This window comes from Anopheles coluzzii, chromosome 3 (genome assembly GCF_943734685.1).
Source record: "Anopheles coluzzii chromosome 3, AcolN3, whole genome shotgun sequence".
NCBI classification, from domain to species: Eukaryota; Metazoa; Arthropoda; class Insecta; order Diptera; family Culicidae; genus Anopheles; species Anopheles coluzzii.
In genome coordinates this window covers 14413692-14438866 of record NC_064671.1, presented here as the reverse complement: position 1 = coordinate 14438866, position 25175 = coordinate 14413692, and the positions used below count along the sequence as shown (strand labels likewise).

The 25175-nt window shown below is 45.0% G+C and overlaps 5 protein-coding genes and 1 non-coding gene across 9 annotated transcripts in view; 4 read left to right on the top strand and 2 right to left on the bottom strand.

Moving 5' to 3' along the window:
• Nucleotides 1-398: 398 nt before the first annotated feature.
• Nucleotides 399-9719, bottom strand: LOC120955691 (store-operated calcium entry regulator STIMATE-like). Its single transcript, XM_040376775.2, has 6 exons — nt 8629-9719; nt 5462-5606; nt 5252-5373; nt 3447-3634; nt 3254-3370; nt 399-2408 (listed from the first exon to the last, which is right to left on the bottom strand). Exons 1-6 carry the CDS (start codon nt 8807-8809, stop codon nt 1980-1982), a joined length of 1182 nt encoding a protein of 393 aa, XP_040232709.2. The 5' UTR covers nt 8810-9719; the 3' UTR covers nt 399-1979.
• Nucleotides 3786-3857, top strand: Trnaq-cug (transfer RNA glutamine (anticodon CUG)). Its single transcript has one exon. It is a non-coding gene; the product is annotated as a tRNA-Gln (tRNA).
• Nucleotides 9720-9946: 227 nt separating the features above from the next.
• LOC120957570 (cilia- and flagella-associated protein 53-like) lies at nt 9947-12224 on the top strand. The gene is made up of 5 exons (XM_040379843.2): nt 9947-10507; nt 10576-10628; nt 10695-10871; nt 10952-11114; nt 11176-12224. The coding sequence occupies exons 1-5, from the start codon at nt 10460-10462 to the stop codon at nt 12055-12057; spliced, it is 1323 nt and encodes a 440-aa protein (XP_040235777.2). The 5' UTR covers nt 9947-10459; the 3' UTR covers nt 12058-12224.
• Nucleotides 12225-12307: 83 nt separating this feature from the next.
• On the top strand, nt 12308-15873 carry LOC120957569 (peptidylprolyl isomerase domain and WD repeat-containing protein 1). The gene is made up of 7 exons (XM_040379842.2): nt 12308-12586; nt 12650-13037; nt 13126-13765; nt 13833-13942; nt 14903-15021; nt 15262-15602; nt 15673-15873. Exons 1-7 carry the CDS (start codon nt 12391-12393, stop codon nt 15814-15816), a joined length of 1938 nt encoding a protein of 645 aa, XP_040235776.2. The 5' UTR covers nt 12308-12390; the 3' UTR covers nt 15817-15873.
• Nucleotides 15874-15886: 13 nt separating this feature from the next.
• On the bottom strand, nt 15887-19019 carry LOC120957571 (uncharacterized). The gene is made up of 5 exons (XM_040379844.2): nt 18909-19019; nt 17696-17811; nt 16320-16380; nt 16137-16226; nt 15887-16055 (listed from the first exon to the last, which is right to left on the bottom strand). Exons 2-5 carry the CDS (start codon nt 17756-17758, stop codon nt 15958-15960), a joined length of 312 nt encoding a protein of 103 aa, XP_040235778.2. The 5' UTR covers nt 17759-17811; nt 18909-19019; the 3' UTR covers nt 15887-15957.
• A 4800-nt stretch (nt 19020-23819) lies between these two features.
• Nucleotides 23820-25175, top strand: part of LOC120956963 (uncharacterized) — a 46476-nt gene continuing 45120 nt past the window's right edge. For all 4 annotated transcript variants that reach the window (XM_040378821.2, XM_040378822.2, XM_040378817.2 and 1 more), the window contains exon 1: nt 23820-23990. The gene's annotated coding sequence lies outside the window, so the exon portion shown is untranslated. The remainder of the gene's footprint in view (nt 23991-25175) is intronic.

The following is a 25175-nucleotide window of genomic DNA, read 5'->3' as shown; positions in this document are numbered from 1 at the left end:
CTGGTCGAACAGATTGCACCACCGATTTTGCCAAACCGATCGTCGAACGTTTCTCGAACGTGCCCCCGAACGGTGGAAAGAGAATGGCTTTCACCTTTCACCAAGCGCTGCGCTGAAGATGGTTCTGATCGGTGTGGGGTTTCTTTCTTCTTTTTTTGCTTCACATGGCCTCACAACCCCCGGGTGGAGTGAACTGGTTTCGAGAAAACTCCAAATCGTCGCGAAAAACCGTTATTGAATTACAATGAACCACACCGATCCAGAATACTTTCGGATTTTCGAGCCCCCGCGGGGGAGAGCGCCTAGAAAGGCTTTCCTCGTTTTTTGATGCAAATTTCAAAACCCGTTGTGTTCTTGCGTATAAAAGATCACTTCAGCTTCCTTTATTTTTCTCTCTCTCTCTCCTTCTCCTCTCCGATCGGATCTCGATCACACTTCGCGTGAACCCCTTTGCCAGTTTCAATTCGCGCGCGTGTTGCTTTTTTCGTTCTCCGTTCTCCTCACGATCGAATCCGCCGCCGCTTGTATACATAATCAGAAGCGCGCCCCACCGCTTTCACCTTAATTGCTAAATCGTTGTATAATTATGTATAAAATAGAACAATAGTATAGTGTTTTGTTAGGTTAGGTGTGTATGTGTATGTAGATGCATAGAAGTGCCCACCGCTGCCTAAAGGCGCTGCCACCTCTGCTGCAAAACAGTAGTCCTCCTCTTTATCCTTAATCATAGCGCATTGTTTAAAGTGCATCGATTGGTTTTCGTTGTTCCGATTTATTCTCTGCTGGCTTTCACATTTCACCTTTTTCGCTTCACTGTCACTGTTCTTAAGTCCTCCCAAAAAGGGCTATCCGCTCGCTCTCTCTTCACCGTTCTCGTGCCTTGCTGTAGCTTCTTTCATTGCGTGCCTCTTGGTAAATTTTATTCCCTTTTTACCCGGTACATCGTCATACTACATTGAAGCTTTTGCTTTTACAGAAAATGTCTTTTGCTCTTTTCTCGGAGGTTTTTTTTCTTCTTCTTCTTTTGTCTATTTCAAAAAATGGAAGCATATTAATTGCAACGCTCGCTTCGCTTCAACGGCTCTCATTAACATGTCAACAGTGACTAATAGTAGCTAAAATAGTACAGATCTCTCTCCTCCACCAAATATCATGCGTGAGCCTGACGGTAGGTTTTGCTACGCTTCTCCTGTTTCCTGTCCTGTGATTGGATTCGAATCCCTTCCCTACTTTATTGTTATTTTCTTCCTTTCTTTCCCCTTTTTCTGAACTGGGGGGCCACTCGCCTGACGAATATATGTGTATCTTCTGTGTACGCTCCTGCTCAGTTCTCACTCAGTATCACAATGGTATGCCACACCGCCGGTGCAGCAAATTCGGGGGGTGGTGGGTTTTGGGAAACGATTAACTCACCACCGCACTATCTCTTCTTGGAGGGCGGGGACACACACACCCTATATAACATCTGTCCTATCAACGGTTTAACAAACGGGGGGTTCAACAATAAACAGAACCGGAAGCAAACGTTCGATCTTCGCGCACCTTCCTTTGCTGCTGCTGATCGGCTGGCTTTTCTTTGGAGTGCCAGCGTCCGACGGGAAGGGGTGGCAATTACTTGTTTTACGGTTAATTGTGTTCAGACTTTATCGTTTGAATGCGTTGCTTCTGCCAAGGTACTTTGAATGTTTTTTTGTTTTTGTTTTGGAACACAGGAAATGTGATTGGTTCTGATGGGGCTGCTCTTCCCCATACACAATGATCGGGTGTGCATGATTGTTAAGGTTTGTTTGTTCAGGTCCGTACGTTTGGGAAGTGCTTCCGTGTCGATCACCTTTGTTTTCCCATGTCCCCTGTGTGTTTGTCAGGAAATATTGCCACTTAATCTCTCTCTTCTTCTCTTTCTCTAAGTGTTATTAGTACACACACACACGCACGCGGAACGATATGCGGCTTGTTAAAGGGGAGGGGTAGGCTCGTCCTTAAATGTTAATGACACTGGTGCGCTGTTGAACTGTGCTTTGCCGGTTCGTCGGCCCGGGTGATGTTCGCGTCGAGGTCAGCACGATGGCCGTGTCCATGTCGAGCGGCGTCAGCAGGGAGGAGGAACCCCCGCCGCTACTGCTGCCCCCCATCGACGAGGACGTCGCCGGCACCACTGACGTGCCGTCCGCCATCGTGGTCGTCTGCAGATATGCGTGATGCTGATGGAGGAAAGGTGCATGCTGCGTGTGGTGATAGTGGCGCCCCGAGAAGGACCGATTGCTGGTAACGCTCTGCCCCAAACCACCACCACCGCCGCCACCACCACCGTTGGGCGTACTGAAGCTTAAAATTTCTTCATCGCCTGACAAAAGAGTATCAGATTCTGAGTCATTTGGTTTGGTTTTGTGTATCATTTTGTATTTTACCTGCAAAAAGATGATTGGGTTGTCAATGTCAGAGAGGCTCGGTTACTCGGGATTTGGTTGGTGTGATGGTTGAGCGAAAGCGGCAGCAAAAGGCTTTTTTGTTTTATTTTACTGGCCGGGAGATGAGGGTTGTGGTGGAATGACTTGGGTGGAGTAGTGTTTGTGTGATTTGCGGTGGGAGGTTTGAACATAACAACAACAAAACAGGGAGACGAATACAACTACTCTACAACAAGGACACACGAGAGGGGAATGAATGTGAGTTAACGCTAAAGAAGGCTGCACGCACTGAACACATATCCCTAACCACCCTTCCAAATAATACAACTTTTTTGCTCTCACTGTCTGTCTTTTATGGGGTTATTATTAAATTCGTCAATTGAAAGATTAAATTCGATCACGAAAACGAAACAACTGAGCAATTAAACGGCTTACAAACTAGTCTAAGGCACTAATACACTTCCCGGAAAGATTAATATCATTGCGCGTCGTTTAAGTGTGTGGAATAATGGGCCTCTATTCTAACCATTCCCGGGTACACCCCCTGATCGGAAGTTGTATATAAAAAAAACGAAAATATAATACTAAGCACCAGAACAGGCATGAACGACAACGAGGTTGCTTACGAAACTCCTAACAATAATTCTACTGGCGGGTAGGATGGGCACTGGCACCGATTGGAACCAACAAGTGGAAGAAAAACATGAGAACAACCCCGCGGGCACATATACACACACAAACAATACCTAGCTATTCTACTTGTACGTTACGCGACAAAAAAAATACCGAACGTCAAGAGATGGCTTTTAGAGTTCGTTAGTTTTTGTCTGAAAATGGCCCCTTACTTTTTGCAGCAAGCTATGCTCCCGACCGTGCGCGTGGTGCGAGCTGCCGGCCGCCGTGTTGCGCTTCTTGCGCGTGTGCCTCATCAGGAAGTTATCCGTCACCCAGAAGATTAGAATCTGTTAGGAATAGAAAACGAAATACATTAAATACAATAAACAGGCGACGAATAATTTACTCACAAGAGAGACTTACATTGACGAAGAACGGAATGACCAGCATCACGACGGCCAGCTCTATCCGCGGATCCCGGAACGGCGACAGGACGAAGTTTTTCACGTTATCCCACACATCGAACTGAATGATTAGCGTCGTTATCAGCTTAACGACCACCATCAGGCACACGTAGATACACGTTTGGTAGAGCCAGGATTTCGGGGCACCTGAAACGAGGAAGCGATGTTGCAGTGCAAATTAGCGAATTGCGTGAATCGTACTGTGATTTTTAAACGAAACCCTATTGCTATGCGCCTAGATGTATGCAATCTGCATCGCACCTTCTTGTTTCGTGCCAGTCGGGCGCTCTCTCAGCGAGGTTCCATGGTGTAATGGTTAGCACTTTGGACTCTGAATCCAACGATCCGAGTTCAAGTCTCGGTGGAACCTAACACTGTCTCAGTCGCGTTCGATACCCTTTTTTGAACTAGCACAGCCGCCACCCCATACTTTTGTTTTCATTGCGCATGCGCGTACGCACGTGCTGCAACAGTTTGTTTCGTTCCTATTCAAGTTCGCTTCATTATTCGGCTCTTTTCTGCCTGCCCGTTGCATTTCTTGTTCGTATCTTATGTTTTAATGAGCAAAAACAACGGGAGAAACCCACCAGGGCCCACTGATACGACAACGATAGACCTATGGACCAGCAGCCACTCAAAAGCAGCCGCTAATAGGTAGCCAATGTAAATAGTGTTCACGTCATCGTCATTTCCAGCGCCCCGAATCCACCCCACACGCAGGTAAATAAACATTCTATCGCATCGCAACGACGCCTTATCAACTAGCACCGGGCGCATATCACCGTCTTTTAAGTGTTACTGCCGCGGTGGATGTTGATAAGGTGTGTAGCTGCCGCAGGATACGAAATGTCCCGCCTTGATAATGGTCGTTCGATAGGGTACTATCGTCCGGTTCTCCGAGAATATTACCCTAAGACGGTGTTGCAATAGCCAAGTATTGGATTACGATTAAAATGGAGAGCTTGTTGTTGTGTACCTAAAATGCGTTAACATCATTTGTACCGGACATTGTACAATCCTGTGCTGCACCTTACGGGCTCTATCTGCAAGCTATCTGCATAGCGTAATCGTCGCATCATCGATACCTATGCTAACGCTTCCCCCCGGGCCAGCAGACTGTCTGTGGGCCACCAGTGTAACATACATCGGTATTCCATTACGGTCGCTTGTGTGTACCTTTCAAGCCTTCTTCGTACAATTCAACCACACAACGGACAGAAGAGGCCGACCACTTTCTATTTCATAATCAAACCACCGGCGATGCATCTTTCTCTTGCCACTCTGCTTCGCGCTTTTCACGCTCCCTCCTCTCGTGGGGGTATGGTCCGAGTATGACTTTGCACGCCACGCCACCCTCACGCCACTAGGGGAGGCAGGGGGCTTCTCTTCTGTGTGTAATTAAGGCTCTTTTTTGCCACAACCGTACGCGTCACATGTGTTCATGAGCGATCGATCGCGGGAGAGGTATGGTTTTAAAAAACGGCTTCTTCGCTCGGGCCCAATTTGGCCTATATTGGCGTGCCTCGGGACCCGCCAATGGGCATTTGCCCGACAACCGCCGCTTACATGATGAACAACGTTTTTTTCTGTACGTTGTTGCTGCGCCGTAAGCCCCACGTGTTGCATAGAACGCCAGACTGTTATTATTTAAAGGTGTACACACTTGGCGTGTCTCAATTACACGTTGACCGCGACAACCAATCGGGGAAGGAGGGGGACTCCATTAATTTAACTAATTTTTCACACACACACACACACACTCACCATATTCGCCAAAGTTGATGGCATCCCATTTTTTCTTCCGCGCTAAATACTGACAGGTTTTGATGCCGATGTAAATAATGAACAGCCCGATGGTAGAATCCAGCAGGAAGTTGATAATGTACCTATTGGAAAATTGAAGCAAAAATTAGTTAACAGGAAACGCATCGCGGAGTCAAACGTAGTCGAAGGGAAGGGGAACTGGACTCCTACCAGGTACAGGGGTCGCCTTGGAAGAGTGGGGCCAGATAAACGTTGGCCATGTGGATCACCAGAGCACCGATGCCCTGCTTGGACGTATCGTACCACCAGGTTTCCCATGAGCGGCGATTGTACTGTGGTTCGCAGAAGCGTTTAGCTGCAAAGAGACGAAGACGAAGTAAAACGGTTACATGTTTAAGCTTTAAAGGGGATAATAGTTTAAGACGTTTAAAGCGTGTTCTTATTTTACTGTACTCTCCCCTCTCTTTCTCATCATGCGCCATTTTTGTCACTTTCATTTACCAATGAGAAATGAAACGATCAACAGTTTACAAGCAGTTAAGGAAGTACAGGGTTTTCCAAGGCACTTTCGAATGTGCACATAATTCACCACATCTTACCGTGCGGCTACATGAGGTGAAATATACAGCGAAATGAACTATTTGACAGGTGAAATATCTGACAGGTACAGCTAAAGGGTTGGGGGAGACGCAACATCCGCTTTCGAAATTCTATTAAAAATAATATCTTCTTAAGCAAAACATTCCCTAATTGGAAGAAATTATGAACTGTTTACTGAAAATTGACGAAGTACTCGATATTGAAGATATTTAATGGTTTTAATTACGATTTTGTGCATGTTATTTGTTTACATTGCACATCAGCTGGTTGCTGTGATGCTTTATCCGTCAGATATTTCGCCTGTCAAATAGTTCATTTCGCTGTATATTTCACCTCATGTGGCCTCGCGGTTAGATGTTTTTCAACAGCTGTCAAATGGTGTATTTGATCCAAAATGAAATTTCAGTTACAATAGTTCATATTGATTTTTAATTTCATCACCATGATTTCCAACACGTCTCAAGCTGGATTGAGTTTGATATTTCTTTGTAATGTGTTGAAAATCATGTGCAAAAACTGAAATTTCATTATGAAGCAAATACACCATTTAACATCTTTTGAAAAAACATCTTGGAGACGATGAATACAGCATTTTTCAAGTTAGTTTCGAATGTAAACGTTGCTATTCACCACGTGCAAGATGTTAATCCGCATCAATCGAATATATCATTTCCATAATCATAATTTTTTATTTCATCAGCATGATTTTCAACACATCTCAAGCTGGATTGAGTTTAACAGTTCTTTGTTATATGTTGAAAATCATGCTGATGAGATTAAAAATTATGATTATGGATATTAGATATCAGATTGATGTGGATTAACATCTCAGCACGTGGTGAATAACAACGTTACATTTGAAACATACTAGGAAAACCCTGTAATTCAGTGCCATGTATGCAGATTGGTTTGTTTGATTGAAAAGACGTATTTCAAGTACATTTAAAGACAAACATTTCATATGTTTTTGTAAATTGAAAAGTAATGATTTTAACTATTAAAATGACAAACCATCTCTCGTCTCTCGAAACCTTCTCCCTTCATTAGAAACAATAACCTGCCAACAACGGACTTGCTTGCTGCTGGCCTGCCGTAAAGTGTACACAATGAATTGCTTAATCGATCTTCGACGGGTAGAAAACTTTGCTTGCTTATCGTACATCTGATTACACCTGTGTGTATGTGTGTGTGTGTTCTTATACGTAACGAGAGCAAAAAAAAAAAAACGCTCGGCGGAACAATTATTCGTGCTTCTCACGCACCTGAAACGATATAATGCTTGGACAATTCCACACACGACGGTACCGCGGTAGGCGGTTGTTAATTCCCTTGTTTAGGTTAATTTTTGCTAATAGTGCTGCTTGTCATAAAGATGAGATAACAGCTTTTCGTTTGCATTTTAAGTTCTAAGGCGAATACATAACAGTCAGGACAAATGCATAACATGTTTTGGTTGCGGGGTTTGAGATTGAGCAGGAATACAGTTTTCATTCGAAATAATTTAAAATGTCTGTCAATTCCGATTGGATTCCTTTGGAAAATCTAGGTTTCCAAAAATTTGAACTAGTGGTTTGAGCTCGAAATCGAATTCCGTGTTGGGAATCAATTCCGGGGCTGATTCCGATGCTGGAATCGATTCCGAATCCGGAGTTGACTCTGGACCCGATTTGGAAGTCGGCTCCTGAATGGAATCCGGAATCGGAACCAGCTCCGGAATCAGCATCGACCTGTGAATCGCAATTTGCTCCGTTAACGGAATCAGAATTGAAATTAGCTCCGGAATGAAAATTAGTTCTTGAATTGAAATAAGAAGTTTCAGAAGCGAAATCAGTCCGAAAATCTCCATGAGAATGGATCTTTAACAAATAAATTTGGATTCTTTGTGGCTATCAATTTGTAGTATCATTGGACCCAAACGTCTATTCTTATGGATATGTCAAAACCGACTTCGTTTGAAGGCCGATTCTGATTTCGGAGCCAATTCCAATGCTGGAGCCGATTTCGATTCCGGAATCAATTACGGTGCCGATTCCGATTCCAGAGTCGATTCCGGAAACTGGTCCCGGAGCTACTATCCGGAATCAATTTCAGAAAACTTTAAAACTAACCGGAATCGATTCCGACGAAATTTTCATATTTCAACACTAATTTGAACTTCGTTTTCAGCGCCCACGAGATAATTTTCAACAGCACAGCTGTCACAAACGTATGACAGCTGATGAAAAACATCTCGCGAGCGTTCAACAATGCTGTTCACATTGGAAACTGGCTCTGAAAACAGTAAATAGAATTTTCATTCCCAAAGGAAATGGTTGCTTGAATACGAAGGTTGCATCCTCGCCACCTAAGCTTCAATGTAATTTGTTCTTCAAATAGTGATAACCAGCAGCTAGGCGACGCTTGAACCGATATTTGAACAGCCGTTAAACGATAAAGACAGTCCAGGGCATCTTGTTCAGTTCCACTTCCAGTGGCCTGCTACGGTTCGCTACAACAGTTCATGACCTTTCCGCATCCTTTTCGTACGTTTCTTACACCCAAAAAGCTCTTCCTTTCCACCACCTACTGCGCTCACCCGTGTTGCTATTTCCTTGTTACACACACACACACGCGCGCGCTTCTTTCTCGACACCTTTCTCTCGGCAGCCCGTCATCACGACACGGGTACGCCGCAAAATAATCCAATTAGCCAAACGTTAAAGCTTTAATGAGGCGCCGTAACAGCCCCGCGTCACACACCACGCACCACACACACCATCCGGACTACTACTACTCACCGATAAGGCAGGTAAAGGCGAGGGTGGCCAGTATGCCCTGCAGGAACCAGCCGAACAGATCCGTCAGCGCATCCTTGCTGCAGTGCAACGTTTGCCACTCGGTGTTGCCTTCCCCGGCCAGGACCGTGCCCGGATCGGCACCACCGACCATCTGGCCCAGCACCGCCGCGGAACCGTTCATCGCTACCCTGACGAATGCGCAAACACAGCGGCGGCACCACCTTGCGATTGCCGCCGTCCTCCAAGCCCTGTTGCTAAGGCGTATTTATAATGTCGTATGACGACGACGCACACTGGTTGGGTGGTTGTTTGCTCTGCATAAACTTTTCTTTAGCACTGATTTCACTTTTTAGCTTATTTAGGAAACCCCTCAAAATCACTACACGCACGTTCGGCTAATATATGTACCCGTGATCACACACTACTACATGAGGAAAGGTGCAGTAGCTTTGAAATAGCTCACGATCTAGGAAGAAGGTAAGGTGTAAAGAACTCGCGAGGCAAAAGGCACGGCAAAACTATGTTTTTCTTTATGATGAGGCAGGTTCGTTGCGCGTCTCCCTTCTCTCTCTCGCACACCCTTCGATGCTATCTTCCTTTCGTAGCGATGCACTGCATACGATGGTGGGATGTTTGTTGGCGATGGCGCTGCTGCCGTCGAGTGCCAACCATTTGGGAAGATGACGACACGACTTTCGTTGGCTTTGCAACAAAGCGCGGCTGGGATGGACGAAAAACCTCCCCCGAAACAGAAGCAGCTAAAAACTGCGTGGCCTTCGGGCACCAACCACACAACCGAAAATGCGTTGCGAAACTTCGACGTCAGCACCAGTAACACCAGTACACTGCTGCCCCGGGACGACGGAAGGGTGTGATGATTCTTGCCGTGCCTAACAATACGTGCCACGGGTGTACGGATGCACACGGAAGCTGCCGTGCCGTCGGCTGGGGTGCATTTTTCACTCGCACGGTGACGGAGACGTAGTTACTTCGCGAAGGGTCAGATAAGGAACGTGTACGTTTCGGGATCTTCTGGGGGATGGCAAAGTTGTGGAATGAACAACACAACATAAATTACTGACCCCAGCAGCAACCGAGCGTTTGACAGGTTGTGTTTGACAAATGGTTTCGAAAATGGTTGTAATTTTGACCAAGGAAGGGGCCCATCGAATCCCATAGTTCATTTTGACTGGTGAACTTTGAACGTGCGTTCGGGAGTTTGGAGGGCGGAAATGCGTGTAAATTAATGATGTTTTTGTTAATGTAAAACTCAAGCAAGTAGCTAGCCAAAGGGCTGAGCTTTGTTAATCGTTTTAACAATGTAAATTTTGATAATTTAAAATTTTTGCAACAAAGCGCAACGGTTTTCGCTACGGAATTTGAAATGATTCAGCCATTCACTTGAAAATTTCGAAAGGAAGGGTGTCGAACCACCGATTTGAACGTCGCGGAACATATTCAACGATCCTATGGATTGTTTATTTTTTAAATCATGGAAAGTTAATTTAATTTGGTGTGTTCGTAAGTGTCTAACATCTATTTAATTCCCGCTATTGTTACGCACAGAGACATCGTTCGTGTCGGGGGCAAATTCCTACACAGCAAGTAGAGTTCACGCCAATTCGGGCAACATGCGTGTTGCCCCTAGAAACGCGGGCTGCCCTCGGAAATCATAGCAACCACGTTAAACAGCTTTGAACTTGGGTGTATCGTGTCGTAAGGCAGTTCGTTTTTATACACCCGGGGGTTCCATTGGAATATCGGCTTTGCTCTCCAACCAAAAACATTGAATACCTGTTCCAGATCTATCTTGCACACCGCACCGCGCAAAATGCTGTTCTACCCGGAAATTAGTATTCAAAATGAGTTGAAGAAATTGGTAAGTGCTCTATACACGTTATACACCTTTAGCGGTCCTGTATATTGATTTCGGTGCGTCTTTTTTAGATGTCTTGCGCCGACCAGGAGTATGACCATCAGCTGGAAGAGAAGCGTAAAAGGTATGGAGTGGGGTTGGGAAAGCACCAGCAACTACCCTTGTTTTTGTACATTTGTCTCGATCGTAGATTACATTCACTGCTGCAATCAGAACAGCAGCAACAGGAGCGGGAAATTATGAAAAAGTTCCAGGACGAGGAGGAAATGCGACTGAGGGAGAGGACCAATGCGCTGCTCAGTGCAAAGCAGGACCAGGAGCGGCAGCGGATGGAGTTTGTGAAAAACAAAATGATACAAATGAAGCTGTAAGTGAAGTTTTTCCGCCGAAAATCTTTCCATCCACACTGTTTAAATGCTCGTAATTGTGTTTTCTCCAAATTTGTAGCAATAATTGCGACGAGATTCGTTCGTTTCTGCAGCAAAAGTATCACGAAGAATCGAAGAAATGCCAGCTAGCACAGATTGAGGATAAGATGAAACTGAAGCAAGCCAAAATGGACGAAGAACGAATGTGGACGGAAGTGCACGTGCGAAAGTATAAGATGGAGGTACAATTAGTTGTGATATATGATTTTAGATGCTATTCTAACGTTTTATCACTTCTTTCAGTTGCAAAATGAGCAAAAGGAGAAACAAGAACGGAAAATAATGGAACAAAAAACGCTGCAAGACATCAAGCACCAAATCAAGGAACGATCTCTAAAAGCTGCTCAGGATAAGGTCGATCTGCAAAAGGTGGTTTGCGCGTCACTACCGTTTCCCGACCACGATCCAAAGCTAAAAGCGCTCGGCAAGGCGGAACTGGCCGAACACTTGAGCGAACAAATAGCGCTGCGCAAAGAGCTACAGCGGAAGCAAAGCGAGCAGGATGTGCAGGTAATTCGCGCGCTAAACGAAACCACCGCCAAGCAGCTCGAACAGGAGCGGCAGACACGCAAGGCGGAAGACCTTTTGCTGAAGAAGCAAAAGGATCAGTTCTACCAATACTCCAAGCACGTGATCCGGCAGCGTCAGCTGGAGGATGGCAAGCTGGAAAAGCTTATCAACGATACGCGGGAACAGTTCGACCAGGACAGGCTGGAAGCTTGCCGGCGCGAGAAGCAAAAGCGGCTGCAGATGGCGTCCATCGTGTACGAGGGCCAGCGGATGCAGATCGCCGAAATGGAGGCGCGAAAGGCGCGCGAGCGCGAGGAGCGCCAGCAGGAAGCGCTGCGCGAGCGGGAGCTGCAGGAAAGGAATCGCCGGGAGGCGGAACGGGCCGACTGCCGGATACAGACGGCCGTGCAGCAGTATCGGGATTCGCTGCGGGAGCAGATCAAATCCGCCTCGCTCGACCGGGAGCGCAGCAAGCGTGCCAATCAGCTGGAAACGAACCGGCTGATCGAGTGCAGCTTCAACGAGCTGAACTTTGTGCAGAGCTACGTGAAGGGTTCGTTCGAGGAGCACTTCAAAAAGCATCCCAACCTATCGCTGTTGAAGCGAAAGTACTGATAAAGAGTGTTTTTTTAGATATTTTTGTTTAGCTACTTGACGTACTTTGCAAAGTGGAAATTAATTTTCAATTGGCTCACCATAAGACTAAATTGTAATGAAAGGAAATCGTGCCTAGTACGAATGATGCAAATTATAGAAATAAAAATCCGTACCGTGAATAAAACGAAAAAAAAAAACCGTTATGCCGAAACAACACCACATTCAAATGCAGTCGTTTGACAGCTGTCAATGCGGCTCGGTGCGATTTGTTTACGTTTGTCGTTTGTTCTGTGCTGTGGCACGCTTCGCTACACTTTCGGCGCGTTCATCATTAAATTAAACGATTTTAATATGAGTGAAAAGGAAAAATCCCGCCGCAAGCGTGCCTCCAGCGAGCCGGAAGGTGAAGACCGTGCGGACACACGCAAAGAGCCATCGGAACCGGTAGTGCCGGAAGAAAGCAACGAGCCCGAAGGCGATGAGGATGATGACGGTGGCTGGATAGGACCGATGCCATCGGCGGCGGCACAGCCGAAAAAGAGGAAAGGTAAGCAGTACACGGTTCCGGTTGTGCATTTGATTTGGCTAACTACCCTGTCGATTGTTTCAGTGCTCGAGTTTGAGAAGCTGTACATCGAAAACCTGCCCGATGCGGAGTGTTACGAGAAGTCGTTCATGCACCGGGACACCATCACCCATCTGGTCGTAACGAAGTCGGAATTCATCGTCACCGTCAGCGTGGACGGGCACGTGAAGTTTTGGAAAAAAATGGAACTGGGCATCGAGTTTGTGAAGCACTTCCGGAGCCATCTGGCACCGATCAACTGTTTGGCGGTGAACTGTAGCGGCACCTATCTCTGTACGGCTTCGGTGGACAAGAGCATCAAGGTGTTCGATGTGATTAACTTCGATATGATCAACATGCTTAAGCTGGAGTATGTACCGTATCGGGTGGAGTGGATACATCGGATGGGGGATGTGATTAGCTACCTTGCTGTGTAAGAAAACGCATTTATTTAGACGAACTATGGAGCATTACTATTACTATTAGTTAACGTGTAAACTCTCCTTCGTCCTTTTTTGCAGTGCGGATCAAGATTCACCGGTAATTCGCATCTACGATGGAAAGGGAACAAACACACCGCTGCACACGCTGGAGAAGCTGCACACCAAACCCGTGGTGATGATACGCTACAATCCCACGTTCGAGGTGACGGTTTCGATCGATAAAGCCGGCATACTGGAGTACTGGTACGGGCCGCGGCATGATTTTAAGTTCCCCGCCAAGATTGTACACTTTGAGTCGAAGCTCGACAGCAGCCTGTACGAGTTTGCGAAGAACAAAACGATCGTCACCTCGCTGAGCTTTGCGCCGGATGGGAGGAAGTTTGCCACCATGTCCACCGATCGGCAGGTGCGCGTGTTCGGCTTTCTGAGCGGGAAGCTGCTGCGCGTGTACGACGAAAGCTTGGCGCGGTACAGCGAGAGCCAGCAGCTGTCGCAAACGCTGTCGAACATGGAGTTTGGCCGGCGGATGGCGAACGAGCGGGATCTGGAGAAATCGGACGCGTTTGCTAACATGAACGTAACGTTCGACTATAGCGGACACTTTATACTGTACCCGACGATGTTAGGCATTAAGCTGGTAAACATTGAGACGAACCGGTGTGCGAAGATTATTGGCAAGAACGATAACTTGCGGCCGCTCAATTTGTCTCTATTTCAGGTGAGTTTTACGACGTTACTTTGGAAGAACCTAATGGAATGAAACAAAATTATTTGTTCGATTTTAGGGCAAGGTAAAGTTCTCCAAAGCGGCCACCACGCTCGAGCAGGAAGCGTCGGAAAATAAAGCAGCACAGGCTATACCGAACGACCCAACGCTTTTCTGCACTGCGTACAAGTAAGAAGGAATGGTTAAACCTATACAACCAGTACTGCAAAATGTCACTGTCAATGTCATGTCATGTCATGTCAGTGTCACGTACTCAATATTGATAATCAGAGGTGTGAACAATGCATGCTTCGTGAAATTTTTGCGACCATCGTTTAGTCAATCACTATGTCATGACTTTTTTTTTACTGTGATCAGTTCTGCAAAATGTCACTGACATAGTCATGACAAATTCCGACTGAAACAAAATCATGTCACGGTCACGAACTCTACTGCTATGATCAGAGGTGAGACTCAAACAGTTGGTGCGACCACATGATCACATGATTGGTGACATTTTGTGCAATCAACTCGTGGTCAGTCACTTGGTCGTGACATTTTCTGTCGGTGATCATCACGATGGTCATGGGAGATATGCAGGGTGCGTACGAGTGGTTCCAAGTAAGAAAATGGTCATGTTTTCCCGTCCTGTTTGACCCAAAAGACCATCAAACCAGACAGAGCGAGAAAGTATGCTCATTTTGCTGCTAGGGACCACACACCAAGTATATTCCAAGAATTTCGTGATTAGCACCGACAGAAACTGACGTGACCAAGTGGTTGAGCAAGAGTTGGGTGCTAAAAAAAATGTCACCAAGCATGTGATAATCACTAAAAATGAGTGTTGATATCTGAAACAGTAGCATTTGGCAGCGCTGTTCACAGCCAGAAAAAGTCATGATTAGGCTTGTGACGGCATTAAATTTTGCTTGTGAGTCAGAGTATCGAGTATGACTCAAGCACTCGCACGTCGCGTTCGGCATGTCATGACGCACTTTCATTAAATATCAGCAATGATCATCAAGCTACCGCGGATATGTTCATTGTTTTTGTTGATGAACATCTCGTGATGTTCCTGACATTTTGCAGCACTGCCTAAAACAATGCACGCGGGATGACTAATATGTTGATTTATACGTTTCACAACAGGAAACAACGGTTCTACCTCTACACAAGACGGCTTCCGTCCGACCTGCAAGACATGGAGCGCGATGTGTTCAATGAGAAACCTTCGAAGGAAGACATCATTTCCGTTACGGAAGGGCAGGGTAAGTTATTTTTGTTGATAAACATCCTTTTTATAAAAGAGTTGTGAGCTTAAATGCAATCGTTTGTATAATCCCGCTCACCGTACTATCATTGCTAGGAGAAGGTAAATTTGCTAAATACTTCCTATTTCCTACCCTTTCATTACATGCATGTCTTGTTCAGTTTGATGTTTAAGTTTACTTTCGAGATGCAATTAATTCCCAATTAACCTTGTTTTATCACAACTTTACTACACCCAGGCGTACAAAAGATCTACGACAATGCGGTACTGCACACGACGATGGGTGACGTTCACCTGCGCCTGTTTGGCAAGGAGTGCCCGAAAACGGTGGAAAACTTCTGCGTGCACAGCAAGAACGGGTACTACAACGGGCATCTGTTCCATCGTGTGATCAAGGGCTTCATGATACAGACGGGCGATCCGACCGGCACCGGTACCGGTGGCCAGTCGATCTGGGGCGGTGAGTTTAAGGATGAGTTCTGCTCCACGCTCAAGCACGATCGTCCGTACACGGTTAGCATGGCCAATGCGGGCCCGAACACGAACGGAAGCCAGTTCTTCATTACCGTACTGCCGACGGTAGGTTTAGCGTTTTGTGCGAACGATTGGAGTTGCATTGACTTAATCATTTTATTTGTTTCTATTTTAGCCATGGTTGGACAACAAGCATACAGTGTTTGGGCGTGTGCATAAGGGTATGGAGATTGTGCAGAACATCTGTAATGCCAAGACGAACCCGAAAACCGATAAACCGTACGATGAAATTCGGATCATTTCCATCAATCTGTCGTAAGAACTCAAATTTTAAGAAACAATAATCAATAAAAACGACGAAAGAGACAACTTAAAACTGCCCGTGTGAATGTGTTGGTAAGTTGGAATTAAATTTAACTTTATTAACGATTAAGTGGAGTACGGATTGAACGCAGCTGCTTTACGCTTGAGCGGATGCCGTGTACGGTGGAGGTTTCTGGAATAGGTCCGGTGATTTTATCACATCGTCGTATTTCGGCGGAGGCGGTGGTTCTGGGTCTGAAACAAACACAAAAAAGAGGAACGGGTGAATGGTAAACACAACTTCTGAATGGCCATTTCTAATAAATTCACCCTTACATGCCGGAGGTTGACTGCGTTCTGGTGGGGCTTGTGCCGGTCGTACGTCATTCTGGTAGATGGTAAACACTGCAAAGCGTTGAGAGGTTTCTAAAGAAAAGAGAGATAGTGAAGGGTAAAAAAAATGGAATCAGATGGATTGGTACCGACCGGAAATGGACGTTTGTGGAGTGCGGGACTTACGAGTGCGTGATTGCGCTGTCGCTGGTCGATGCACCTGCAGCCCGAAGTAGTATATCCGGCGCTGTAGAGTGGGAGTGAAGACAAATAAATAGATTGTAAGTATAGTTTTTATCACATTTACGATTGTTTCCTGTTAAATTTATTTTTATTATTTATTCTTTTACTATATATGCTTTGCTTTTGTTAAATTAATTCAATTTTATGTATTAAGTTTATGATTTTAGTAAAATTAATTAAACGTTGAGCCTTATAGATGGCTTTACGTAGCTTTCCAGTGTATTATCAAACTTTATAATTACTTTTTATAACTTTTTTATAGTTTATTATGCACTTCAATTATGTATTTAATTTTATAATGCTCATGTTTTATTAATAACATTTATATGTTTTCATTAATTTATTCCAAAAAGCGCAGAAAACTACAAACTCAATACTATTGCTCTGTTTTCCAATATGATCATATCATATCTATTGTCATTTTACACTATGAATTGCTTTATTCAACGTTTATGAGATTTTTTCCACAGTTGTCGTTCTTTGAATAATGTTGTTCATACTGGAATCTGAATGGGAAAATAATGGGTCCGTCTACTGTACCATCAAATTGAAGTTATAACATTATACATTCTCTTCACACTTAATGATACGAAACGGTTAAATCGCTTTAAAAATGCACGTACAAAACCATATTTCTTCGCAATAATCTATTCCAAGCAATCCAAAATGTGCTTCGTAAAACAAGGGTATCAAATTAGCTAATCTAAGTATCGCTTACACGCTCAAACGAACAATAACCGTGGTGAGTCACCTATCTTTGGGAATGAAGTTAAAAAAAAGTTAGTCCCCTTGTCACGTGTTGCTTCTAAACGCAACGCCCGATATGCTTCACTGGCAATGCCATTCATACCCCAATCTTTTGTTAGTTTATGTTTATGCCTGATTAAAAGCGTCCTCAAATCTTATCAAGTCAAAATATAAAAATTAAACTGGCTTTATTATCTATACTATCGCTAAACCATAGCACGAATGATCGATCGGTTGGCCGATGAATGAGAGAGACATTTTAAATCAGGGTGTAAGGGATTACCAAGTAAATGGAATGACGAAATAGTGCATTTTAATAGCTATTTCTGCAAAAAGGGGGGAACAATTACATGTTTTTAAAGGTAATTTTAGTTTTCTTACGAAGCAATATTGATTGAAATCATATATCAAAGGCTTTTTAATTCATCTCTATACTATTCAACATAATTTTTCATTTTAAAAAGACCCCTGGCCGCAATTGAACACATTTTCCTTGCTCCTTGCCCCACTCAAATTTCATTTAATTAATATTTTTTTCAATTCAATTTCCCAACTATTCCAGCACGGCTTACCAGCACAATGAAAAACAGCATCAGCACCAGAAACATCCACAGCAGGTGAAACACCCAGGACATGTTGGCTGCTACTTTATTGGGGACCCAAATGCACCTGTACACACTTTTATCTCCTATGCACCACGAGAAAAAGAGGGAAAACCAACCCACACACAATTAACTACACAAAGAAGCAAAAAACAAAACAAAAAACACGCACAGATTCAAACGAAACAACAGTCACAGTCAACAAATGCTGAACATTTCACCATTTTTTGCAATCGTCCACCGTTTTGTGCGTCCGAAATATGAGTGTCACGCAACCAAAAAACAAAAACAAAACATTCTTATCCTTATAGCACTAATTGACTATTCAATGCGGGGTGCAAAAAGTGCAAAACGATTGGCTTATTGCAAAAAAAACCCGTGGGGGTGTGTTTTTGGTTTGATCGTTCGTTTTTTTTTTTTTTGTTGGCGCCCAACCAACTAACGAATCTATCCCACGCACCGTTCCCGTAATCGTACGGCTGATTTAACGATGAAAGTGTTTGTAATTTTATTTTTATTATTTGTAGAATCACACTCATCACGCACTGAACTCATCACTGAACGCTGCTAGCATTAAGCGCTGATGCCTGCTGATCCTGCTGGTCAAACCAGGGGTTTGTGCATAAATTGCGTATTTTTTCCACGGCACTTCCTTTCCAATTGGCACACACACACACCCGTAGCACCCGTAGCACAATTAAGCAGATGTTTGTTCACGGTTCGAAAAAAAAAAATGGACACGAATGTGTGATGAAAATTATGATGCGCAGTTCTGTTCTGGCGGGGGGAGGAGAGTGGGTAGGCCCTCCCACTCCCGATAGCTATTTATGCCAATTTGTGTTGCCCATTCGGTTGGTCACGCGTCTGTTCATGCGTGCAGAACCATTTTTTTTGTCTTATTAACACCACTGTTTAACAGAGTAATTTTAACTGTAATTGTCACTTCAATGCACATTCCCCACCCCTCGGTGCGTTCACAGTGTCGCCCACCGAGGCAGTAATCAACCAACCAGCAGGAAGGCGCTGGAATTATTTCCCCTATCGATTGATTATTTGCTACGTGATATGGGTTATTCGGTGGATGTTTCAAGCATATTGCAAGGTACAATTTAAATCCGTACTGCACAAAAAACACACACGATTTAAGGGCAAGTGCGCAAGGCGTAAGAATGTAAATCCATACCGAATTAAACTACAACCACCGAGTAAGATTGTTCGCGCGCGCGTTGAGATCGGGCGGGACCACGTTCTCGTCGTCGGCCCAGCAATGGTACTGGCGGCAGCATCGAGTCGAAATCGATCACTGGCAAATAGCTAAAAGTGCCACTTCTCTTATCATTCGCCCATTTAGATAGCTAGCCGGTGTGAAACAACAAATTTGCGGGTCGCTAGCTCCCCTCCGCCGGAAGACGAAAAAAAATGTGACCACCAAAGGAAGGGTCGCGGGACATTGCAATGCGAAAGGGGTTGTTAATCGATTTTCGATCATTTTTGCCGTCACTTGGGAGACGCGTTTGAGATAAGCGCGGCTACTAGGGGTAGTGGATACTGTTGTTTCACCGTACGGGGAAGGCCCTCCTCCGAGTATTGTGCGAGCATTTGTTAGACGGCGGCATACCTGCTTACTACACCACGGTAACGGGGTGTCGTACAGACAGAAAAGGGGACAGCCCGGACAGCCCGGACAGCCCGGAGTTCAAGTACCGAAAAGGATTAACTTGCGCTCGGTGTTGATGCTCTCGATTGTTGGGCACTTGATATTATTATTTTCAAACGCTTGTACTGCACTTCAAAGAGGCTCGGTTGGGGTTTGAATGGGAAGGAAACAGGGGGAAAAAACAAAAAGGAAGCTAAGGTGATAATGATTCGCAAACGTTCATTTGCTAGCGTGAGGTGCGTTGCTCAAGTGTCGTCTGACCGATTGGGAACGTTTGGATGTGTCCGATAAGGACAGCAAGCATTTTTTTTTAGAAGCATTTTAGAAACATTTGAGATAATTTTCATATAAATATATTAAAAAAAAAGTAAACGATTTTCATTCGAATGTGATCGCAATCACCGCTCACGTGATGCGAGAATATAACCTTAAATTGTGAATCGATTGGTAAAGAGCTTGTAAATCATCTCAATAATCATTAGTCATAAATCAATCACCATTCCTTATTGTAGCAAGGTAAACGATTTCGCGGGAAAATCCACCGTTTCAATGTGTTTCGCGGGAAGATCCCCGACAGACAAAGAGAACGAAATTTTGAGGCGAGGGGTAGGTAGAAACACGCGGTGGGGGCCCGGCCCAAGATCGGATCCAAAGTCCGTTGTTTTGGGCTCGAAATTAAAAATGGCGAATGGAGCGCTACCACGGAGAGAATGCGCTCTCTTGCTTGCCTTTAAAATACACGAGGCGCTCTCGCTGTAAAGAACGCTCGCTCGCGCTGTTTCATCGTATTTTCCTCATACCCCTTCCTTCCCGTTTCTTTCGGCTTGCGCAGCGCTGAACTGGTACCCCCTCCCACTTGATTCCAGCGAATTGCGCTGCGCTGGACTGACACCCCCTCCCGCTCGTTTCTTTCGTAGCGCGCTGTGCGCTTTCCTTCATTCGGACTTGGTGCACCCGAATCAAAACAAAAACTTGAACACATCAAACTTGGTTTATATTTTATCACTTTTATTGCAAATAAAGGGGCATTTTCACACATAGGCTTCACACAATCTTGCCACAAAATCACACAAATTCTTAATATAAAAAAATCGTCGTATTTCAAAGAGCCGTCAAACTGCGTGGATCCCGTTGTTGATGTTCGATACAGCAAACAAATATTAAAATGAAGCAACGCAAATCACACATTTAGGATAAATGATAAAAAATAAGCGCAGCTTCATTTCAATGTGCACAACACTTCAACACTTAGCGAAACTTCGATCGCCCGGGACTTAGGCTAACACGCGCGCAGCCTTTCACGGCGAACGCTTGAGCTGAACTGACGATTTCGTGTGGTGGCAAGGAGGGGAGCGCACAGAGGAACACTCGCTGCACTAGTGCGAGCGAGACACCGATACCCGCTGCCGCTGCGAGAAAACCAAACTGAGCGCGCAGGCTGAAAGTGAACGCACACATTCACACATGTGTAATTGTGTGAGTGCAAAAACTGTGTAGAAACCAAAACACGCTCGCGCCTCCGAGCAATTCCGCGAATTTCCAACCGTCTCCCCATGCTTCTACATGCCCCTCGCCTGAAAGTCGCACACTTTTTCATTCTCATTGCTAGTAGGGTCACGATCACGAGCGATCACGAATGATGCTGCATGTGATGGTGCTATGGGAGACGTAAGAGAAAACGCGAGAGCTAGTGAGAGAAAATGAGAGAAAGAGAGAATACACCAGAGAGATAAATCTAACTTGAATATCGAGAGATCGAGCGAAGCATGCTTCGGGGCAGGGTTGGCTGTACAATTTAAATTGCATAATATTGCACTGTTGCGTAGTAATTTGATAACACAGCTGGAAGAAATATATTTGCATAAAGTTGCATTTTTCTGCAATAATTGCATATTTGTATATTTCAGTTGAAAAAAAAATCTGTTTATAAAGCTAACGGTTTGAAGAGCTATTTTCTTTGGAGAAACGATCGATAAATAAGCTAAGTAAGATGATTTCTTTTAATTTTAATTTAATCTTTACGTCCCTTTTCCCATTCCTTGTACAGTCATTATGTCAGTATATACATAAGCTGGATTTGGATCGAGTCTTGGAGTGTTCAAGTTGGCACGGAAACTCTCAGCTAATTTCTATAATACTAGTTTTACGAAATAAGAAGGACAACGTGCTAGTTTGAAGATATTTATTTATTTATTTATTTATTTTTCATACACAACCGACGGACCATCGTGTCTAACCGGCAACCTTATAATTAAATTAAGATATATATGACAATGATCATTTATAACATATAAATAGACCTCTAGCTAACATTAAATGTGACGTAGACGCAATTTCTCCTTGAACGTAGAAGTAGACATACTAAAATCGAACAAATCTAACACTTCAATGAACTCGAGGGACATACGTATAATGGGGTGTCCCTGGCTATGGTTGTTGCGGGTACGCGGTACACGGAGATGGAAATTGGATCTAAGAATCCGACAGGGAGCGAACAAATTGATGCTGGCTAGTAATGCCGGGGAATCGATCTCTCCGTTAAGGAGCCGGAATATGAAAAGGCATTGGGCGTTTTTACGTCGAGAGCAGAGTGGTTCAAGTCCGAGAAGCAGACACCGCTGATGGTAGGTGGGCCGAGCGTGGTGGGATTGCCATGGAAGGAGTCGAACCGCGTACCTGGTGAGTCTCCGTTGAATGGCTTCGAGGCGATTGATGTCACCAACACCAAGCGGGCACCAGATCGGACAGCAGTACTCCAGGCACGACCTTACGATGGCACAGAAGATAGACTTGACGCACATGGGATCGGTAAACTCGCTACAGGTCCGCGTAATTAAACCAAGTAGCTGATTTCCCTTCGCAACAACGCTATCAATGTGAAGGCGAAATGACATCTTCTGATCGAGTAGCACCCCCAGATCACGGATACATGTCGTGCGAGCCAAAGCCGTGTTGAGCATAGTGTATGTAAACGTGATGGGGTGACGGGCTCTGCTGAATGATATACACTGGCATTTATCAGCACACACTTGGAGGGCGTTTCTGCTGCACCAGCTATCGAGATTCTCAAGGATCGTTTGAAGGCGTACACAGTCACTGTCGTTTCTAACTGGAGCGAATATTTTTACATCGTCGGCGTACATTAGGTGTTGGCCTGGCGGTAAAACGAAAGATAGATCATTTATATAGATGAGGAAGAGTAGCGGTCCCAAATTACTCCCTTGAGGCACACCGGAAGAGCTGGTGAAGGAGTGAGAACGATGAGATCCTATGCTTATGTAGTACGAACGACCAGTTAAATAAGAACGCAGCCAGGTGACGTGCCAGTCGAGGAAACCGAGTTTTTTTAGCTTCGAGAGTAGAATATCATGAGAGATACTATCAAACGCAGCCCTGAAGTCGATATATACTGCATCAACTTATCTTGCATTAAAGGTATATCAAGATAAAAAAGGTGCATTCGATCATACAACAGACGGTGCTAAATGTATATTTCAGCTTCATTATTTTTTTGTGTAGAAAAAACAGCTTCTGAAAATGAAAGTGACTTTGATCCTTGATGGTGCGATACCTATTGAGATAGAACTTTTAGACACGCACGTGATGCGAGTGTTTGGCTTCTCAAAGTGATTTTTAACTTTTTTGAGTTCTTAAAGGGAACTTACTTACTCGATAATTTAAAGACTTACTATAATATTGAAATACCACGATTCGTTAAAATATATGAGTATGGGCCAAAAGATTCATTTCACGAATCGTTCCAAAGTTGGGTACGAGCATCTCTCTCTCTCTTTCTCTCTCTTTCTCTCTCTATCTCTTTCTCTCTCTTTCTCTCTCTCCCTCTTTCTCTCTCTTTCTTTCTCTATCTCTTCTTGAACTGCTCACGAAAGAGCAAATTGAAATGAAATGGCCCGATCAACAATTAATCTGGAAGTGGGGAATCGGAATCGATTCCGTCTCATAGGGGCGTGCGCTAGGTCGGAGTTTGAATTATGTCTTACAACACACGTCTCCGGCTCGCTTATGCAGGCCTCTGCGGGACAATCAGCATGTACTGGAAACGTTAACCAGTTCGCCCTAATACCCAGTGTGCTTGAAAACCTAACGCTTAATGTTTAAATTCAAAGCTACAACGAAAAAAAATTAAAAGTGCTTGTGAAAAAGAAATAGACATGACCCCAGTGCGTACCAAACTATAAATTAGTTAACATTGTACAATGGCAACAAACCCTGTCGACGAACCCTGCAAACCCCGACAAACCACGCTTGCTGTGAGCGTTTGGCGCCTCGCTCGCTCCACGGATACGGCCAACTCTACGCACTCTAGCAGGCTGTGATCACGCGGGAGAAGCCTCGCACGGCTGGGAGGGGGGGGGGGGGGCTGACTCGCGCACGTATCTTCTCGCCCGGTACGGCGACGCGCGCACACTTCGCTCACACGCTCACCACTTTCTCAGTATTGTTGCGGTGCTCGCAAGGTTCGCAGGTTTGGTGCGGACTGCCTAACGCCCTTTTTTCTGCCCCACACCCCGCCCCCCTCCATCCGGTGCACCTTACCTCGTACAGCTCACGGTGCTTCCGGCGCCGAGTCGGAGGGCCAAATTTGTTGTAAGTTTGTGTGTTTTGTTTTTTTTTTTTTCGTAATACCACAACAGAACGAGTGTGATTTTGTTTTTGCACTAACGCAAAATACACCGCGTGACCGACCACCCTCCCTCCCCGTGCGGTGATGATGTGACGCGTCACGATGAGAAAAAAACAACAATGTTTGATAAGTGGGCATCGATACGGATTGATAAAGTTGGGGAAGCAAACACACACACGCACACGCACACACAAGTGTTAGTTTTTCATCTTTTATTCGATTGAGTGTGTATGCGTGTGATGCGCGGTGTACCAATGTGCCCGTTCGACTCGTGACAGGTTGAGTTATCAGTTATCAAAGCTCGCAGATAAATTAGGCCCTAGATAGCCACGGTGACGTGTGTACGTGTGGGCAAATGTGTGGGTACTGGTGCCTACGTGATCGATCTATTGCTGCTCCTCTACACCTGCTTGATTTCGGGGTTGATGTTCAAGCGTTGCGTGCGCGCGCGAATGAAGAATACGATCCAAGGTGGCGTTGATACCTTTTCCTCGCATCTTCTCATTCTTTCCCTTTGCTGGCTCCATTATATTATTGTTTCATCCCCCTTTCCTTTCTATCGCACTTTCTCGCCGTGTTGTCATTCGTGTGTCGTGTTCCGTGTCCTGTGCTGGTTTGCCGTGGTGTTTCGGTCTATCCCTCTCTCTTTCTCTCTTCGCGCATCGCTTTGCGCGTGGTGACGCGCTCGCGCTCACGTGTGTGTATGCGTTGCTTTGATAAACGACACTCCCCCCCCCATTCCCCCTTTTCCTACCTTTTCAAACCTCTTTTCCACCCTTCATTCTTCCCACCTCAACACTCCTGTTCGGATACCATTGCAAACGAGGAGGAGCCCACGAGTGTCTTCGACGAGCGAGTGTGTTTGCTTCAAAAAGGCAACGTCTTGTGCGTGGCTGTGTGCGTTTTGTTTTTGGGTGTTGTTTTTGTTTGGCTGGAACCGATCGGGTTCCGAGACGACGAGGCATAAAATACAGCCTCCACCAAAAATGTTTGTGGCCATCGGTTGCTCGCGGCACTAAAGCGCGACAAGGTGACGTGGTGGTGGTACGCCGCCAAAAGTGCGAGTGTTGAATAGAGGTGGAATGCTGTGATGAAGGGAAGAAAACAACACAAACACCGTTCGTATTGGGGTGGATTTACCAACCGCA

Excerpts from the sequence above, each read along its gene's own strand:
- LOC120957571 (XM_040379844.2), bottom strand. The coding sequence starts at position 17,758 with ATGTCCTGGGTGTTTCACCTGCTGTGGATGTTTCTGGTGCTGATGCTG. Across the intron at positions 16,381-17,695 it reads TGCTGTTTTTCATTGTGCTG|CGCCGGATATACTACTTCGG; the intron begins GTAAGCCGTGCT and ends CCCACTCTACAG. Across the intron at positions 16,227-16,319 it reads GACAGCGCAATCACGCACTC|AAACCTCTCAACGCTTTGCA; the intron begins GTAAGTCCCGCA and ends TCTTTTCTTTAG.
- LOC120957569 (XM_040379842.2), top strand. The coding sequence starts at position 12,391 with ATGAGTGAAAAGGAAAAATCCCGCCGCAAGCGTGCCTCCAGCGAGCCG. Across the intron at positions 13,766-13,832 it reads TCAATTTGTCTCTATTTCAG|GGCAAGGTAAAGTTCTCCAA; the intron begins GTGAGTTTTACG and ends GTTCGATTTTAG. Across the intron at positions 13,943-14,902 it reads CTTTTCTGCACTGCGTACAA|GAAACAACGGTTCTACCTCT; the intron begins GTAAGAAGGAAT and ends GTTTCACAACAG.
- LOC120955691 (XM_040376775.2), bottom strand. The coding sequence starts at position 8,809 with ATGAACGGTTCCGCGGCGGTGCTGGGCCAGATGGTCGGTGGTGCCGAT. Across the intron at positions 5,607-8,628 it reads CGCCTTTACCTGCCTTATCG|CTAAACGCTTCTGCGAACCA; the intron begins GTGAGTAGTAGT and ends GTCTCTTTGCAG. Across the intron at positions 3,371-3,446 it reads TCATTCCGTTCTTCGTCAAT|ATTCTAATCTTCTGGGTGAC; the intron begins GTAAGTCTCTCT and ends TATTCCTAACAG.
- LOC120957570 (XM_040379843.2), top strand. The coding sequence starts at position 10,460 with ATGCTGTTCTACCCGGAAATTAGTATTCAAAATGAGTTGAAGAAATTG. Across the intron at positions 10,508-10,575 it reads AAAATGAGTTGAAGAAATTG|ATGTCTTGCGCCGACCAGGA; the intron begins GTAAGTGCTCTA and ends CGTCTTTTTTAG. Across the intron at positions 10,629-10,694 it reads CTGGAAGAGAAGCGTAAAAG|ATTACATTCACTGCTGCAAT; the intron begins GTATGGAGTGGG and ends TCTCGATCGTAG.